Source organism: Zalophus californianus, chromosome 3, assembly GCF_009762305.2.
Source record: "Zalophus californianus isolate mZalCal1 chromosome 3, mZalCal1.pri.v2, whole genome shotgun sequence".
Lineage (NCBI taxonomy): Eukaryota > Metazoa > Chordata > Mammalia > Carnivora > Otariidae > Zalophus > Zalophus californianus.
Window position 1 is genome coordinate 134500669 of NC_045597.1, and position 19059 is coordinate 134519727.

The following is a 19059-nucleotide window of genomic DNA, read 5'->3' on the forward strand; positions in this document are numbered from 1 at the left end:
TTTTTTCTTTTAGGCCCTGTATTCTTGGCTTCTTCCGCCCTTTTCCCAAATTAACAGACTCTAAGAGCATTGAAGGTTTCACCAGCCCAGTGGTTGCTCTGAACGTGTTGTACATTCTCCCTTCCCTTGTTTCTTAAAGAAGTAATACTCTCTTCATTCTGCATTTTGAAATCATCACAGTAAACACACCAAGTGTAATGGTTACCAGTCGCAGGGCTTGAACAGAGGCTAGGGACTTAAGGTGAGGCTAATGCGGGGCAGGGGCTCTACGACAAGCCCCTCCCTTCCTCGGCCTTCACCGGAGGGCTGACCCCCTCTTCTCTCCCTGTTGTCTGTCCGGAGGGCGGCTCTGACTCGGGCTTGCAGCTTGCTGGGGGAATGGGAGCCCCCCCCTTCCCCCTCCAACGCTAGTGTAGCTGCGTGTCCTGAGCGGGAGAAGCCTTTCTTCTCTGAACTGGCTGAGTCACACGGAGGTTTTGGAGTCTAGAAGCCCGGAACCTTTCCTCCTGGCCAGCTGGTCTGGCCGTGGGTACTTACCTCCATCCTGCTTCCACCTGACCATCAGTGGGGCTTGTGCTGTGTGTTGCCCTTCCTCAGCTTCACTGTCCTAGTGAAATGCAAATACGTCCATGTGAGGATGACTGCTGCGTTTTTAGTGCTGGGAGGATGTGTGACCTCTGCCATTTTTGTCCTAGGTTTGCCACCTCTTCCTTCTTTGCCTCCCCGAAACGTACCTGGCCTTGCATCTCTCCCCATGCCATCCGAGTTCCTCCCGTCATTCCCTTTGGTTCCCGAGGTGTCTTCTGCAGCAAGCCCGGGGGAGCTGCTCTCCTCTCTCCCACCCGCCGGCAGCCCACCCTCCGACCCTGTCACGACCACTGCAAGGGCAGACGCTGCCTCCGCACCCGCTGTGGATGTGACGCCCCCCACTCCCAAGGCCCCCACCACTGTTGAGGACAGAGTCTGCGAACCCACCCCGGCCAACGAGAAGCCTGTCTCTGCGGTTACGGATGCGAGTGCCTCCGAGTCACCCTAGCTTTGAACCTGTCTTCGGAGTCGGCGTGGTGGGCTTATTTACCCACGGAAGCGTGTCTGGAAATGCAAACTATCATTAATTTCATACTAGTTTGTACTGTATCTGTAGGCATCCTGTAAATAATTCTAAGGGGAAAACTAAGGAAGAGGGCGTGGGCTTGTATCCTGCCAAGTCGGGGTGGGGCTCACAGGCTGGGGAGGGAAATGTCGGAGAGTGCTTGTATTTTAAAGCAACCAAAAAGAATTCTAAGAGGGGCTTGCTGCCAGGTTTCCACTGCCATTCTTGGGGGGTATACATCTTCGGGAAAGGTGGTGACGGGGCATCCACTAGGCTCCCTGTCCCCCTGCTGCTCCTTCTGTAAGTAAATGAAATATTTTATGCCTGGTACTCACACGCAACATTTCTTGTATTTTGTAAATCGTTTTTGAGAATGCAGACCACCTCACTAAATCGTGAAAGGAAAAGCTGTTTTACTTTTGGTGTCTGTGAGTCACAGCTCTCTAAAGGTTTACACGAAAATTCCAACTAAAGATGTTTGGTAGAGTTACACAGTGTGTGCTACTAATTGAACATCTTTTTACTCAGCCTGTACCCAGATCTTTGTTCAGAGTGCTCAGCATTAATGAGACAGCGTTTTGTGGCTGCTGCCGTTGCTTTATACACCCACCACGAAGTGGCATTTAGAAAGAGGGGAAGGAGGTGTTGCACAGTGTTAAGCCGGAAGGTGGCACTTTGTGGCTACTTACTATAGCCCCGCCGGGAAGCACAGACTCAGCAATAAACCACGGTAATTTTACTGCTCTTCTTGTGGCGCGTTTAATGCGAGTAACCACCAAGTGTGCCCTCGTTCCTCCCCGTGCGTTGCACACCTGTAATGTGATTCCTCATGTCTTATGTTTGCTTTTCCCTAAGTTTTCGAAGAGAGATGGTAAGTTAAGTGGAATTGATTTATTGAATGAAATTAAATGCATATTATATCTGTTTTTTAAATAAGACAAAAGAGGTTCATTGATTCTTGGCCTGGTAGTAGCATGACTGTTGCTAAGGGAGCAGCACATGTGCTTGAGCTTCACCTCCTCAGCCAGAAACTAGACTTAGCAGCACTGACCTAGTGCATCTAATAGAGGGCCCCGCACCAGCTGATGTTCAGGTCCTATCCATTTCTGGAGCCAGGTTTGTACTTAAAGCTAAATGGTAAAAGAAGGCTCTAGCTCTGAGCCTTGCTTCTTCTGTTTGCATTGTAAACATTTCTAGAATATTTTTCTCAGCTAACAATCCCGTTTTTTGAAAAAGAGCTTGTAACAGGTAGGGAGAATATTCACAAGCATATTTACATGTTACAATTTTTTACTTTCCAGGATAGGGGGTTGAGCAAGTTGTTATTGCATTCTAAAAGATGCTCATGTTTTTAAAAAATGTCAAGGAAATACCTTAGTGGAGAGCAAGTAAATACGTTTTAAACTTTAAAAATGATTTAAAAAGGAGAACAAAAACAGTTATTCCAGTGCAGTGATTATTTAACTCTTGTGAGGTCAGAGTTCTCATTTGAGAATGATGACAGTCCTGGGCCATCTTCCCAGGAAAATGTCCATAAGCATATCTAAAACACTAAGCTCTGGGGAGGGAGGGATTCTTAGCACTCGTTTGGAAGATGGGCACACACATGGCCTGTGTTGGCTCACTGGATCTTCCTGAGGCGCAAAACACTTATTTTAGATATTCTCTGCTTCCTTCAGAAAAACCAGTCTCAGTGTTATATAGACAGGAGTAGATCCTGCACTGGGGCCAGAAACACAGATGTAAAACATAGTGTCCCTGCCAGAAGGCCACTTACTGTGGCCGTGTCAGGGAGGGAGCCTGGGGCGATCAGTTCTGGGGGCCCTCCAGAGTAAGTGCTCTAACCACAGCAAGGGCTTTCTGGCCAGTCCATGCAGGGAGGATCACACGCAGTCAGAGTGACCTTTGAACCCCCTCTGTCACTCTGTCCCTAAGTGCACACATGGGAGACAGGCAGTGATAGGGGAGGACATTAGTTTGGAATAAACTCCATTATCACAAATATTGCAAAAATAATGGTGACTTAAATAGAGTTTATTTCTCCCGTGTTCAGACAGCCCGTTGGAGGTAGTCGGGCAGAGGCAGGACTGGTCCGTGGCGGCGTCCGAGACCAGCTCCCGTCTGGAGTTCTACAGGGTCCACTTTCCATTTCCATGGTCATCCCATGGACCAGGGTGGCAGCTGCAGTCCCAGCCAGGCCATCTGGTTCCAGCCAGACGAAGAGAAAGGTACATTCCCCTTCCCTTTGGGGACAGTTCAGAGCAGTTTCGTGTCACACCCAGTACCGTGGCTTACATCCTTCTGGCCAGTGCGGAGCTACGTGGCCACTTCTAGCTAGACCGAGGTAGAGAAGTGAAGTCTTCATCCGGCCGCATGCTCCGCCATCACTGAGGAGGGAGAGCAACCAGTGAGGCCCAGTGAGCAGCCCTGCCGCACGCCGTGCAGTGGGACTGAGCCCTCGGCGCGGCCCACGCGCGGCAACACCGTTTGCACCAAGATTTGGTGGAGCCAGAAGAGGCAGTGTGGTGAGGGTGCCGGAGAGTTGGATGGGAAGGTTTCAGAGAGACTACATTTGACATGAAGAATTACTTAGGCAAAGGGGGAGAGGGGGCAGAGACCTTCTAGGTTAGGAATGGCGAGGAATAGAATGCACAGGGCCCTGAGGGCCAGGCCGGGGAGTGGGGGCTTTGTCTTAAAAACAGGAGTCACTGAAGGAACTCTTGTGGGGGACAGGCTCAGATCTGCCTGTGAGAAAGCCTGTCTCGCAGCGGGGAGACTGGAAGGGGCTGCACAGGCCCTCCGGGGGCCACCAACCCAGAAATGAGCGAAAAGAAAGAGCTTCAGGGCAGACAGAAGAAATAGACTTGCAGCTGTCATCCAGAGGTCACTCTTTTTTAAGGATCTTTTTAAAGCTTGATTTGAGAGAGAGAGCCAAGGGGTTGAAGGGAATAGAGGAGAGAGAGAGAGAGAGAGAGAGAGGATCTTAAGCAGGCTCTGCGCTCAGCCCAGAGCCCAGCGTGGGGCTCCATCTCATGACCCTGAGATCATGACCTGAGCTGAAACCAAGAGCCTTAACGCTTAACTGCCTGAGCCACCCAGGCGCCCCATCCAGAGTCCCCTTCGGCAGCTAAGACGGAGTGCAATGATGATTCACCCTTCCCCTTTGGTTTTTGTTCCTGTTTTATCCTTAGTCCATTATTAAGCACACTTACCAAGAACAGCGAGGTTTAGCTTATTTCCTGACAATTGAAAAAGAAAGGAAATGAAAAAGGCCGGCCTTCTTTGTGAGACACCAGCTAATGTTCAGGGACGGGTTCTGCCTTGGCCTGAAGGTGGAGGCCTTCCCTTTAATTATCTAACCACTCACTCCCACTGCAGTTGCAGTCACCTCAATTAGAACATGATTCCTGGGACCTTGGAGTTTTAAGAAGCTTCCCAGGGGATGGGAACCACTGAACACTGACGTTTCTCTTCCACACTGAACCTGTCCCTTCCTTGGCTCCCATTAGCACCTACCCATACCTCCTCCTAGGTGGTCATTGAATCAGGCTGTTCCAGAACTTGGGGAGGTAAGACAACACAAAGGTCATTGTCTACTAAGACATTTTACCACTTAGCAAAGAGTACATGTTAAGAGACAATTTATTGCTTTTATTTATTTTATTGCTGATACTTTTTGCATGAGATCTAGGAAGGACAGCTTCCCATATTGCTCACCAATGTGTTCCTTTATAGCCTTCTTGCATATGAGCCAGTTTGATTAAATAGAAGGATGGGGGATTAACGCCAAGGCCAGTTACTCAAGCAGCAGAACCACAGGCCAGTGGAAGAGCAGGTGGGCCCGCTCTCAGGCTGGTAGCATCCTGGGCACTGGAAACCATCCACTGGTGGAGGTGGGCCCCCAAGGACTTTAAGTGTTCTGAGTTGAGGTTGCACAATATTTTCTGGCAATAGATAAAAACAGGCCCCTGTTCCACAAAGGCCACTGGGACTCAAGATAACAGTATGTGCTCACTGCTGGTGGGGTGAATAAAGAAGCAAAGATGGGTGCTTGGCTGGCTCAATCGGTGGAGTATGCAACTCTTGATCTTGGGGTCTTCAGATCGAATTCCACATCGGGTGTAGAGATTACTTACAAAAATAACGCTTGGTTTTCTTGAAAAAAAAAATTGGGGCACCTGGGTGGCTCAGTTGGTGGGGCGTCTGCCTTCAGCTCAGGTCATGATCCCAGGGTCCTGGGATTGAGCCCCACATCGGGCCCCCTGCTCAGCGGGGAGCCTGCTTCTCCCTCTCCCTCTCCCTCTGCCTCTCCCTCTGCCACTCCCCCTGCTTGTGCTTTCTCTCTGTGTCTAATAAAATATTTTTAAAAATTAAAAGAGCAAGTTGCTGAGCCAGCCAGGACAATCTGTTAGGTGAATAAGAGGTAGCAAACTGGTTTCCCTCCCAGACATGGTTCCTTTGAACCGGCCTATATATATTTTAAAATGTGAATTAATTGCCAACATTAAAAATAACATTTCACATAAATCCAGATTTCTGGTTTCTCAAGTCCCAAGATCTGGGAACACTGAGTAAATCCTCAGTCCCACAAGGAAACGGGCCCCCGTGAGGCTAAACCCTTCAGTTGGCCATGGTCCTCACCTAGCCCACTGGTCTCTGCCACCTGCCTGACCCACAGGCGTCTGAATTTTGCAGTGTCTCAAGTATTATCTTGGAAGGGATGGGTAAGAAACTGGAAGCTTCAAGAAGTTAGATGGTCCAGAGCCCAGGGGATCCAGGATCAGAAAACAAGATGCTTCTGGGGCACCTGGGTGGCTTAGTTCGTTGAGCCTCTGACTCTTGATTTTGGCTCAGGTCATGATCTCAGGTTTGTGAGATTGAGTCCCATGTCAGGCTCACGCTGGCATGGAATCTGCTTGAGATTCTCTTCCTCTGCCCCTTCCTCCCCTCTCTCTCTCCCTCACTGTCAAAAAAAAAGATTCTTCATGGACTTGATTATTTTGGGTCCATGAGTCCTGGTGGAATGGACACTAAGGTTTAGGAAATTTGAAGCAGTCCTGTAAACTATAATAAACTTGAGGGAGAAATGGGCCTGGACAGTGACTGGGACAGTGACAGGGATTTGGGTTTCACCAGCTTCTTCCTGAAGCTAATTTTGGAACCCCAAGCCTATTATTTAACCTTAACAACCAACTCTTGGAATTCATGGTCGGTTCTCTTAAAAAACAAAAGTTTTTATTTATTTGAGATAGAGCGAGAGTGAGCAAGCGCGTGAGCGAGAGAGCACAAGCGGTGGGGAGTGGCAGAGGGAGAGGGAGAAGCAGGCTCTCCACTGAGCTGGGAGCCTGACACAGGGCTCGATCCCGGGACCCTGGGGTCATGACCCAAGTGGAAGGCAGATGCTCAGCTGAGCCACCTAGGCACCCCTCAGTTCTCTTTCTTAGGTACCAAAGAGTGGGTTCTAAGAAGTCCTGAGTTTCTGAATGGCTTGCTTGCCCTCTACTCTCTATGGCCTCAAATCCTGGTGCGAGGAAAGTGGCTCACATCTGCCCAGCTCTGACCAGGCTGGCCTGGCTTGAGACTGAAACTAGTAAGTCTGCCTGAGGTTGTGGGGGAAGCATCTTGGAGAAGCATTTGAATTAGAGGGTCTGGTGGTGGGGTTATGGGAACTTTTCATTTCTTCTCTTACACGTGAGTATTGCCAGAATCTTTAAAACCACATTTGAATTACTTTTTAGTCAACAAAAACAATAGGATCATTTCCAGGTAGGGGAGAAATGGAAGACTTATGGAACCCGGGCTGCCTAGTCTGGAGGGTGAGGGGCTGGTGATCTCCAGCAGCATTTAAAAGGACTCTATGGCCAGTCATATACATAAGGGGCTCTCTATTAAGAAATCTCTTAACACTGGTCCTAGGTTAGAATTATCAGCTACATTGGCCTTAATAGACTTGCACTGTGACTGATCTACAATGTTGTGTGTGTAAATCAGTTTGGCCAGAAATGTTCCTATATTCTAAATGTTCAGACAGCTGTGTTGAGCAGAGAGTCCCAAAGACTCGGCAAGAGTCCACGTTGTTTTGGCATTTAGATCTCTGGAAATAATGTTAGCTGTCAGATACATGAAGCATACACCCTTCTAACATTGTTTCATTTGAGATCAGCAGCTGAACAACCTGTGTGCCTGTGGGCAGTGGAGAACATAAATGTGAGAGCATGCTCTGTTTTGTTAGGGAGCTGAAACAGGCTTCTGTTGCATGAGTCCAGGGGCTCAGAGTTCATTTAGTAAACAAGGCATTTACCCACCTTGATCTCTGCTAAGTTTTTGTTTTTGTTTTCCTGGGATGACCAGAAATAAGGACATGAAAACTCAATAGGCAATGAAATTCATTTTTCCAAATTGAGATCTCTACTAGGCAAATAGTATATATAATCTAAGGGGAAAAACACAACCCACAGGGGTCTTTGACACCCTGATGTTGCTTTGTTCCAGGAGAGGATAAGTGAGGGTTGATTGTACTTGGAACATGGAAACTGGCAGAAGAGAGGGAAAAGAGGAGGGGGCCTTGGGCAAGCACAGATTCTGGACTTGATCACATGGACCCGTGTTGCAGAGTGTGACACATCAGGAAATTTTTATTTTCTAATTTTAATACCTATATATCTTAACATATATTGAAAAAATAGAGTTGTTTTGGATAAGGCTTAAGTAGCTTCCTTTACAAATAAATTTTAGTGAGAAAAAGGAATCAACTTAAAGAGAAGTATTAACTTGACAGCAGGTGCCAGGAGCCACGTTGGGCGAGTTTTCTTATTCTCCCAGGGCATCCCAGCAAGTGGCACTGATACCTCCACTTAACAGTTCAGAAACCTTCTCCAGTTCGCACAGCAGGAAGGCTATGGTGTAGGCGCTGACTCCCGGTAGGTCTGTCCGGTCCCAAGCCTGTTTTGTCCCCACACGGCAGGAGACCGCGGTGCCCAGCATTGACTTTGGCCCTGGGACTCGTGTTCGCTTCACCACCCACGTGGAGACGGAGCCCGGCCCGCAGTGCGCGCTGCGGCCACCAGGTGGCGCCGCGAGCCTGGGAGAGCCGCGTAGCGTCGGAGGCCGCGGGGTCTCCGGGCCAGCCTCGCAGGGCTCCTGGGCGGGGCTGGGGCATGGCGGAGCGGCCCCAAGGGTGGGGGCGCTTGTTGCTCGTTGGAAAAGGGTTCTGGAACATAGTCCCCCGCTTCCCTTCCAGCGCAGACGTTTATCTGGATGGAGATGCAGAAAAGCCTGGGTGCATTCTCCAAAAGGAGCCTTCAAAACAATTTTAAAGTAAAAAATGTCAACCTCAGGATTGTTAGGACAAAAATGAAAAGCCCTTCAGATGTTTGTGAACCCCTCAGATACTTCAAGAAACATCGGGAGTCTGAGTACCTGGTGCGGGAGGAGGGTGCGGGGGGGTCTTGCTTCCCACCATTCCTACCTCCTCTCTCCCTACACCCACCCCCTCCTCTTAGCTCCCCAAGCCGAGGTTGATAGAGCCTGGCTGCGGCAGGCCCACCTGCGCCTCGGTGGGCAAGCCGGGCTCGAGGCCTCGCCCCGGGCTGGGTGCTTCCACCCCTGCCTGATCACCCCCACAGCTGCGGGAGGCCAATATTCCCGCTTCACAGGCAGGCCCCGGCGCACCTAAGTGGGGCAGCTGGGTTTGGACCCAGGTGTCTGCAGGGCCGAAGACATTCCACCACACCGCTTGTAAGTTAGCAATTTAGTATCGAGTGTGAAGCGTATAAGGGACGGAGAGCGCGGAAGCAGGAACCTTCCATCTGGGGAGGCTGAGAGACGGCTGGAGCTGCCCGGAGCGGCACTGCGGGCGGGGGCGCCGGCATCCGCAGCCACAGGAGGTACGTAGCGCCCGGCGTGTTCTGGAACCTATGGATTGCTGCGGGCGGCTGGAATGTGCAGGGGGCAGCAGTGGCAGCAGCTGCAGCTGGTGGGGTGGGGTGGGGGTGGGGGGGTTCAGGGCCAGATCATGAACGGCCTTGGATGCCATGCCAAGGAGCTTAGAGCGTACCGTGATGGCGAGTTGATAAAGGGTCTTTTGTTTTATTTCGGTTTTGGCAGGGAAGTAAAGAGCTTGCCCTTTATAAAGATCAGTGGTTTTGAAAATCGTTTTTAGCAAGCAGATAGCCTTTTGAAAATGAGATATCCTATGGAACATAGACTTAAAAGCCAGATCAAGGTGTAGCTGCCGGCTACCTCTGAGCAGGAGGAAGAGGCATGGCACCCCTGGGGAAGGCGGCCACAGTCACCCCAGAACAGGGGATGCGCCAGGGAAACTTTAGGATCTTATCCCCAAAGGAACTTAAGCCCAGAGAAAGTGCAGTGATGCCCCTGCCAATCCACTCCATTTCGTACCCCTAGTACCCTGCTTTTAGCTGTGGCTGGGGAGCACAGCACCTTCAGCTTCTCCTGGTCTTGGAGAGGTCTGGAAAGAGCCAGAAGCCCATGGGCTGAGCCCTCCTGCTCTTCTCCACCCAAGGCCGTCCTTTCTGCCTGGACTGAGAAAAGCAACTCACCCTCCAATGCTTCTCAACTCTGGTTGCTTTAAAAAACAAAAACAAACAAAAAAACCTGCTGCCTCTAGGTCAGGTAAAGCAGCTTGGGGGACCTTGGAGGTCTTCTCCCTCAATTCCTCATTTTATAGCTGAAGACGGTGAAATCCAGAGAGGTTGAGTGACTCTCCCTCAGGCTCCCCGCTCCGGCCCTGGCGTCCAGGGGGAAATAGGAACCACTCATTTGTTCTTTCAGCGTGGCCACAACTTGGGCCACTGGAGAATGGGGGGCAGCTCCCAGCCTGGTGGAGACACACACATGACACAGCAGCTGGAGGGACGGGGTTGGGGAGCTCAGTGTGGGGTCCTGTGCACGCTCATGTTCTTTTTCTTTTTTCTTTTTTTTTAAAGATTTTATTTGACAGAGCCACAGCGAGAGAGGGAACACAAGTAGGGGGAATAGGAGAGGAGACATAGGGGAAGTTCTTAAGGTAAACCAGAGCTAACTACCCTCCTTCTTTACCAGAATTTAAAATGCCAGTGATTTTCCTTTTTTTCAACAATAAGACAGTGCAGTCATGGGGATGCTTAGTTGTGAGAAGAACCCAAACCAGCCTAGTCACACAGGGGCCATTCAAAGGCAGGCTCCTGGGGGAATCTCTGCAGTTGGAGGGGAGCCATGTGCCTGGGCTGCAGCTCTCTTTGGGTCCTGGTGGCTTTCTGTCCCCACAAACTGGCAGGGAAGTGAATGAAGAGACGATGAAGGTGAGAATGTGCTACCCTGCAACCCTCGAGGGGAGGCCCCTGGGGTTACACCCATTTGTCTTCTTACCTTGGTAGCAGGGACCATGTCTGGTTTAACTGGCATCTGGAGCATCCCTGGCCCAGCAAGCACTTCATGTCTACTGAATGCGTGACCATCAGGATCTGTCCTCACCCAGCTCGGAGTCTAGCGGTGGGACCGAGATGAGAGTGAGTCTGTGTGGTAAATGCACAGCTCCCTGCCCCCACCACCCTGTGTCCAGTGCTGGGCCAGAGACTCTCAACAGTGAGGAGGGGGGAGCATGCCTTCCTAGGGGGATTACCCAGAGGGGTGAGCACATCCTCCCACCCAAGGGGAGAGCTATCTGCCCAGCAGGAGGTGTGCTGGGCGTGGGAGCCAGGGTGACCAAAGGCGTGGACTCTTCACACCCGCCACTCTGCTTCTAACGGAGGCTCTAGGCTCACTACATCCTGTCTAAGGCGGTGGGGGGATAGAAAAAATGGGATTTTGTTTGTTTTAGGATTGGGGCTCAGCTGTCCTGCTCAAGAGTAAACAGTAAGTTATGGGCAGGTATTGAAGAATCCTTTGACGGGATATTCACTTTCATTTTCAGAGTTTTTTTTTTTTTTTACTTACAAGTTTGGAGAAATACAAAAATTCTCAACACTGAGGGGGAAAAATAAAATACTTGTAATATCTGAGCATATCAGAAACTAGCAACTCTTTGCTTTATCTTCGAACAGAGCAGGGTCTGGAGAGCACTGCATTTGATAAAATATTGACAAAAGTGTTAAAAGAATACTCTGGTACTATCAATAATCATCTAGAAATTTAAGAAGTTCATATGTGTAATAAAAATGACACAGATTATTTGAGAACCTTGTTACAGAATTACCAAAGAAAGATTTTTAGCTTAAGTGATTTCCTATTTTTCAAGGCTAACATTTTGTCCAGAAGTCTCTCTTTTGAAGAGTCAAGGAGAATGGACAGGATTAAAGTGTCTCTATCAGCTTCATCAGTTGAGAATGCCCGAAATATCTGGAGTGTTGCCAGCTTCCAGTGCAGATGTTCTCAGTCTGCAGCAGAGGATGTACTTTTGTGCTTCTGAAAAGTTGACTAGTCCTATTATTTCATCTCCAAAGTGAAGAGTTTTTATAGTGAAATGGTCTTAGTTATTTTATGCTAGAGTCGCATACACCTTTGGCTTTTTCTATGGACCTCTGTTTATTTTTAGTTTTTTAGTAGCACTTAGCAGGTTATGGTCTTACCACAATGTAATTTCACATTTATTTGTGTGATTCTCTGAATTGATGCCTGTCTCCACTATTGGGCTCTGTGTTCCACAAGGACACTTTTCTGCTTCTTTCTGTATCCCCAGAGCCTCGAAGAGTCTTGTGTAGAATATATGCTCCGTAATTCTTGTTGCATGAATGAAAGGACCTAGGAGAGGTTTTCAGGCATGGCTATATCAGTACTCGTTCTAAAGCATCCCTGAGTGCATTATTTTTTAAATGCTCAGAAAGCATTGTTTAAAAAAAAATATTGTAATGGGTGGAATTGTCATTTAGCAACTTATAGCTTTTAGATGATACCTTTTCTCATTTTGAAAATCTTTCTTTCATTTACTTAAATGTATTCATAGCTAAAACCACTTAGATATGTTGACCTCTTGTCTAATTTTCTCAACTTTTTCCCTTGAAGAAAATAACATGTATTAGACACTTTTGCCTTTATTTGCAGATGAAGAAACCAGGATGAAGTAATTTTTTATTGAGCTATAATCGACAATCACATTAGTTTCAGGTGTAATGAATTCATATTTATATATAATATACAATGATAACCAAAAGGTCTACTTAAAATCTGTCACCATACAGAGTTACAGACTTTTTCCTTGTGATGAGAACTTTTAAGATCTACTTCCTAGCAACTTTCAACATTCAACTTTGCATATAATACAGTATTAACTATAGTCACCATCCTGTACATTACACCCTTGTGATTTATTTTACAACTGGGAAGTTTGTACCTTTGGTCCCATTCATCCACTTGACTTACTCCCGCCTCTGGCAATCACCACTCTATTCTCAGTATCCAGAGATAAAGCTTGGGTTTTGGTGGTTTTTTGTTTCTGCCTTTTTGTTTTTGGGGTTTTGTGTTGTTTTGTTTAGATTCCACATATAAGTGAGATCATATGGTTTTGTCTTTGACTTATTCACTTACCATAATGTCCTCAAGGTTCATCCATGTTGTTGCAACTGACAAGATTTCCTTCTTTTTTATGGCTGAATAACATTCCCTGGTGTGTGTACCTTTTCTTTATCCATTCATTCATTGATAGACACTTAGGTTGCTTCCATGTCTTGGCTGTTATAAATAATGCTGCAGTGAACATGGGGGTGCAGGTATCTTCTCAAATTAATGTTTTCGTTTTCCTTGGCTTAAGTACCCAGAACTGAAATTCCTGGATCATATAGTAGTTGTATTTTTAACTTTTTTGAGAAACCGCCATACTGTTTTCCATAGTGGCTGCACCAATTTACATTCCCACCAACAATGCATGAGGGGTCCCTTTGTTCTACACCCTCAGCAACACTTGCTATTTCTTGTCATTTTGTTAGTAGCCATTCTAACAGGTATGAGGTGATATCTCATTGTGGTTTTGATTTTCATTTCCCTGATGAGTGATGTTGACCACCTTTTTGTGGATCTGTTAGCCATCTGAATGTCTTCCTTGGAAAAATGTCTATTCAGATCCTCTGCGCACTTTAAAATTAGATCATTTGTTTTTTTTTGTTTGTTTGTTTTTGCTATCGAGTTGTATGAGTTCTTGGTATGTTTTGGATATTAACCCCTCATCAGATATGATTTGCAAGTATTTTCTCCTAGTTGATAGGATGCCTTTGAATTTTGCTGATTGCTTCCTTTGCTGTGCAAAAGGTTTTTCATTTGAAGTAGTCCCACTTGTCTGTATTTTTTTTTAAGATTTTATTTATTTGACAGAGCACAAGCAGGGGGAGCAGCAGAGGGAGCGAGAGAAGCAGGCTTTCCGCTAAGTAGGGAGCCCGATGCAGGGCTCGATCCCAGAACCCTGGGATCATGACCTGAGCTGGAGGCAGTCGCTTAACCGACTGAGCCACCCAGGTGCCCCATATATGTTTGCTTTTATTGCCTTTGTTTTTGGTGTCAGATCCACAAAAATCCTCTTCTAGACCTGTGTCGGGGATTACCAGCTATGTTTCCTACTAGGAGTTTTCTGGTATTAGGTCTTATGTTCAAGACTTTTGTCCAGTTTATTTTTCTATATGGTGTAACAGTGGTCCATTTTCATTCTTTGGCATGTGGCTGTCTAGTTTTCCCAGCACCATTTATTGAAGAGACTGTCCTTTCCCTATTGTATATATGGCTCTTTGTCGTAAATGAACTGACCATCTATGTATGAGTCTATTTCTGGGCTCTCTATTCTGTTGTACTGACCTGTGTGTCTGTATTTATGCCAATACCATAGTGTGTTGATTTCTATAGTTGTTAATGGAGTTTGAAATCAGAAAGCGTGATGCCACCAGCTTTGCTTTTTTACCCAAGATTGTTTTGGCAATTCAGAGTCTTCTGCAGTTCCATACAAATTTTAGGATTGTGTGGTCTATTTTTGTGAAAAATGCCATTGGAATTTTGATAAGGATTGCACTGAATCTGTATACTACTTTGGGTGGTATGGGCAATTTGATGATATTCTTCCAATCTGTGAGCACAGAATATGCTATTATTCGTGTCTTCATCAATTTCTTACATCAAAGTCTTCTAGTTCTCAGTGGACAAGACTTTTACTTCCTTGACTAAATTTATTTCTAGATATTTTATTCTTTTTGATGTAATTATAAATGGGATTTTCTTCTCTTTCTGATAGTTCATTATTACTGAATAGAAATGCAACAGGTTTTTTTGTATATTGATTTTGAATCTTGCAACTTTATTGAATTTGTTGATTAGTTCTGACTTCACTAATAATTAGTGAAGTCTTTAGAGTTTTAACATATAATATCATGTCATCTGCAAATAGTGACAGTTTTACTTCTTCCTTTCTGATATAGATGCTTTTTATTTTTCTTGCCTCATTGCTCTAGATAAAACTTCTGTTTGGTACTTTCTTGTTTTCTCTCTCTTTGTTGAGGTTTTCACTGTGTTCGTCTATTCTTCTCCCAAGTTCAGTGAGCTTCTTTATACTCTGATTTTGAACTCTTTGTCAGGTAAATCACTTATCTCCTTTTCATTAAGATTTTTTTTTCTGAGGTTTTATCTTGTGTAGTCCTCAGTTTCTTCACTTTTCTTGACATGCTGTGTCAGGTTTTCTTTTCTTTTTAGATTTTATTTATATTTATTTGAGAAAGAGAGAACGAGCCCAGGCAGGGGGAGGAGCAGAGTGGGGAGGTAGAATCTCAGGCAGACTCGGTGCTGAGTATGGAGCCTGACATGGGGTTCTATCTCAGGACCCTGAGATCATGACCTGAGCCAAAATCAGGAGTCAGATGCTTAACCAACTGAGCCATGCAGATGCCCCACTGCTGGGTCGGTTTCCATGCATTGGATAAAACAGCCACCTCTCCCAGTTTTGGAGTAGCTTCGTGTAGTTGATGAGCCGCATTCTACTCTGCCCTCGCTTGTGGTTGTCTCTCAAACCCTTCTGATTATCCAAGCAGCCTATTTTATTTTTAATGGTTTGGAGCAGGTGAGGGTGTGCCAGGACCAGTCAGTGTCCCAAAAGGGGAGGATCTCAGCACCCAGATTCAGGCTGATTGGAAGCCACAATCTGAGGCAGGAGCCATTAAATTATGCAGATATATACAGTCCTGTAGGACCACAGGCAGAGATCCCACTGGTCACCAGTGTCAGGTGATCTAGGGGTACCCACTGGCACCAGTCACCCAAATGTGGGCTCCTTTTTGGGAGGTTTCTGGAAAGGATTATGGTCAGCCCTTCGATGTGTGTTTAATGAGAAGCCCTCCCCTCAGACTACAGCTGGGATCATAGAGTAATCAGTCTCTTTCACAAAAAGATTGGGCTCCTGGATCTATCGCCTCTCGTTGTGCCCTGGCAGGAGTGCCCACTTAAGAACCCTTTCTCTGTGGGACCAACAAATGCAAGCCCCACTGGCCACCAGGGCCGGGTGGTTTTGAGGGGTCCCCTAGCAGCCGCTGCAACAATTGGGGTGCCGGAGAAGGGTATAAGCTCCTTTTAGGGAGCTACCAGGAAGCTGGAGCAGGGCAGAGGGAGAGCACAGGGATTACATGCACTGGCCTCTGTTCCCCGAGAGCATCTCCACAGGCCTCCCCGTGTGTGCCAGACCTCAGGCCCACCCTCCGACTGAAGCTCTTGGAAGAGCAGACAGACCTTTTTCACAGGAGGCCTTGAAGTGTGTTCCAATTGGCTATCTGTGCAGTGCCCTGACGGTGGTAGCCTGCCAAGAACGGTCTCTCCAAATGTTAGAGTCCCGTGGGGCCTAGGAACACAGTGCTCCTGGCCCCCGAAGCCAGGGGATCAAGTGTTCTCCCCTGAGTAGCAGCCACAAAAATTGGGTCACAGACAAGTATGAACTCCTCCCCAGGAGACAGTGACGCTCTAGAGTGTGGCAGAGGGTGAGCATCCTGGTACTCCCCCTCCCAGGTCTCTAGAAGGGACTGCAGCCCTTAGATGTCTGCTGAACTAGAAGCCTGTCCCACAGCCTGCAGTGGGGTCCCTGAACTAATGGCCTGTTCACAGCAAGACTGGGATCCCTGGACTCTTGCCTCTTGCTCTGTACCCTCAGGGTGGCAGCCATTTAAGAGCTCTTTCTCCATTGGTTACAGTCCTGTGGGACCCTGGCCACTGGAGGGAGGGGCTCTGGTTACGTTTTCTGGACAACTGCACATGGGTACAGTATGGTACGTTCCTTATTCCTTTGGCCCAGAAAGCATTGTTGATCCGGGTGTCCGTGCACACGTGTGGAGTTCCCAGCTCTTTCATGGCAAATTTTCTGATTTCTTTGAGTGCCCGAGGGGCATGCTTTTTGAAATCCACCCCATGGATGCGCTTGTCACCGCTGATGGCGTGTTCTCTGGTTACTACCTCGTTGATGGCAGACTGGCCCTTCTTCTTGCCACCCTCCTTTGGAGGAGACATGCTGCCAGGTCCTGAAAGGAAGAACAATGTTGTATTGGGTTTTTTTGTTTTTAAATATTTATTTATTCATTAATTCCTTCATTCATTCAAATAAGTAGTAACACCCACTGTGGGGCTTGAACTCAGGACCCCAAGATCGAGAGTCCCGTGCTCTAACAACTGAGCCAGCCAGCGGCCCCAGAACAATGTTGTTTTAAAGTGGAATTTGATACACAATAAAGAAATAGGGATTTCCAATGGCATTTAACAGCCTCCATTCAGAACCAGAGAGCACTACCTGTATTTTTACTCAAGTGGGTCATGGATCCCTAGTGGTAAAGCAAAACCTTTCAAATACCCCAATATAATACAATTGCTTTTCTGTTATGGTAATTAAGTATCTCACTAAATAACTTTATAAATCTGAAAAGGTTATAGCAAAACCTGTGGAAGTCAAATGTAATTTTTCTTAGCTATTCCACTGTAAATTAATTGAAGACTTTGCCTTGCTATTACTTTTGTCACTTGAAAGGTTAGTGAATAGTGTGCTGGGGATTTTAAAGTCTCTTGAACACAAAATTGTAAGAGAAGGATAATTTTTTTTTCCAGTTTTATTTATTTAAGAGAGAGAGAGCTAGTGGGAGAGAGCATGAGCGGGGGTGGGGGGGCGGAGAGGGAGAAGCAGACTCCCCGCTGAGCAGGGAGCCCGACATGGGGCTTGATCTCAGGACCCCGGGATCATGACCTGAGCCGAAGGCAGACACTTAACTCACTGAGCCACCCAGGTGCCCCTCTCCAGCTTTATTGAGGTATAACTGACAAAATTGTATATATTTCAAGTGTACAGTGTGGTGATTTGATGTACATATATTTTGTGAAATGATTACTGTCATGTTATTAACATTCATCACCTCCGCAGTCAGCACAGTCTGCTTGAGATTCTCTCCCTTTCCCCTTCTCTCTGCCCCTCCCTCTGCTCACACCCTCTCTCAAATAAAATCTTCTAAAAAAATTTTAAAAATAAAAATTATTTCTTCTTTTTATTCTTCAGCTTGGAGGCTTTCCATTACTCCGTTTTCCAGATCACTGATGGTTCTTCTGCATCCACTAATCTGTTGATTCCTTATAGTGTGTTCCTTTCAGTTATTGTATTCTTTAATTCTGATTGGTTCTTTTTATATTTTCTTTTTGTTGAAGTTCTCACTGAGTTTTTCCATTCTCTCCAGTCCACTGAGCATCTTTATGATCATTTCTTTTTTTAAAGATTTTATTTGACAGAGAGCGAGAGAGGGAACACAAGCAGGGGGAGTGGGAGAGGGAGAAGCAGGCTTCCCGCGGAGCAGGGAGCCCGATGCGGGGCTCGATCCCAGGACCCTGGGACCATGACCTGGGCCGAAGGCAGACGCTTAACGACTGAGCCACCCAGGTGCCCCCTTTATGATCATTTCTTTAAATTTGCTATCAGACCTATTGCTTATCTTAATTTCATTGTTATTTTCTTTAGTTTTGTCTTTTTTCATTTGGAGCTCATTCCTCTGTCTCCCGGTCTTGCTTCACTTTCTGTGTTTGTCTCCTTGAATCATGTAGAACAGCTACTTCTCCTAAACTTGAAGGAATGGTCTTGCGTGTGGTTGTCCCCTGTGTAAGCTGTGTGCTTGGTGACATTTTAGGCTGGCTGGTTGGAGCTATGGCTGGCATGGGTCGGGGTCCTGGGGCGCTCTACACTGGGGTTGCCCTGATGAGATGGCTGGAGCTGACATGGCTGTGGGCCAGGGGAGTCCTGGGCTCTCTGCACAGAGGGTGCCTAGTAGGACAGCCATACCTGAGGTGGGCATGGGTCAGGAGGGTTCCAGGATGCTGTGCACAGAGGGTGTCCTGGCAGGGCAGCTCGAGCCAAAGCAGCTGTGAGTCAGGAGTTCCCCTAGGGCTCTGAATAGGGGGTGCCTAGCAAGGCCTCTGGTGCCAACGTGGTGCAACCTAGGAGTATTTCAGAGTGCCTCGCTCCTGCGTCACCTCGGCACGGTGGGTCGGAGCGTGGTGAGCACTGACCAGGGGTGGCCTGCTGTGTGCTGCGCTGGGCTGCCTTGGTGTGATGGCTAGTACTGGTGTGGGCTCGGGGCCCAGGGCTCACTGAAGCATTAGGATGGTTGGGCACCAGGAACCTGCTCTTGTCCATGTTATCAAGGTGACAGTGTAAACAGTGGTGTTCACCAGCACCTGAGACCCAGAGAGTGCTCCAGCAGATCCCCTGCCATTTGGCAGTGTCCTAGGGTTAGTTCCTATCTACCCTATTTACTCTTTTAAGCCATGGGTTTTTTCTGAGCCCCAAGGACATCTGGCGCTGTGTGAGCTAGGAGCCCTGCTATGGTGTGGACCCTGCTCCCCTCCCCTCTGTGCTAGCAAGTGGAGGGGGGATGTAAACTGTGGCACTTGCCAGTCTCTCTGGCCTGGACAGAGTTCCAGTGGCTCTTGCCCTATTTTGTGGAGTTTTGGGCTGGATCTTTTATATACTAGTTGCTCTTTTAAATTTT

The 19059-nt window shown here is 47.3% G+C and overlaps 1 protein-coding gene across 1 annotated transcript in view; it reads left to right on the forward strand.

Moving 5' to 3' along the window:
* Positions 1–2036, forward strand: part of GORASP2 (golgi reassembly stacking protein 2) — a 36892-nt gene extending 34856 nt beyond the window's left edge. Inside the window, exon 10 of the mRNA XM_027590508.2 lies at positions 696–2036. Coding sequence (XP_027446309.1) covers positions 696–1036 — 341 coding nt within the window. The 3' untranslated portion in view covers positions 1037–2036. The remainder of the gene's footprint in view (positions 1–695) is intronic.
* Positions 2037–19059: the final 17023 nt, after the last annotated feature.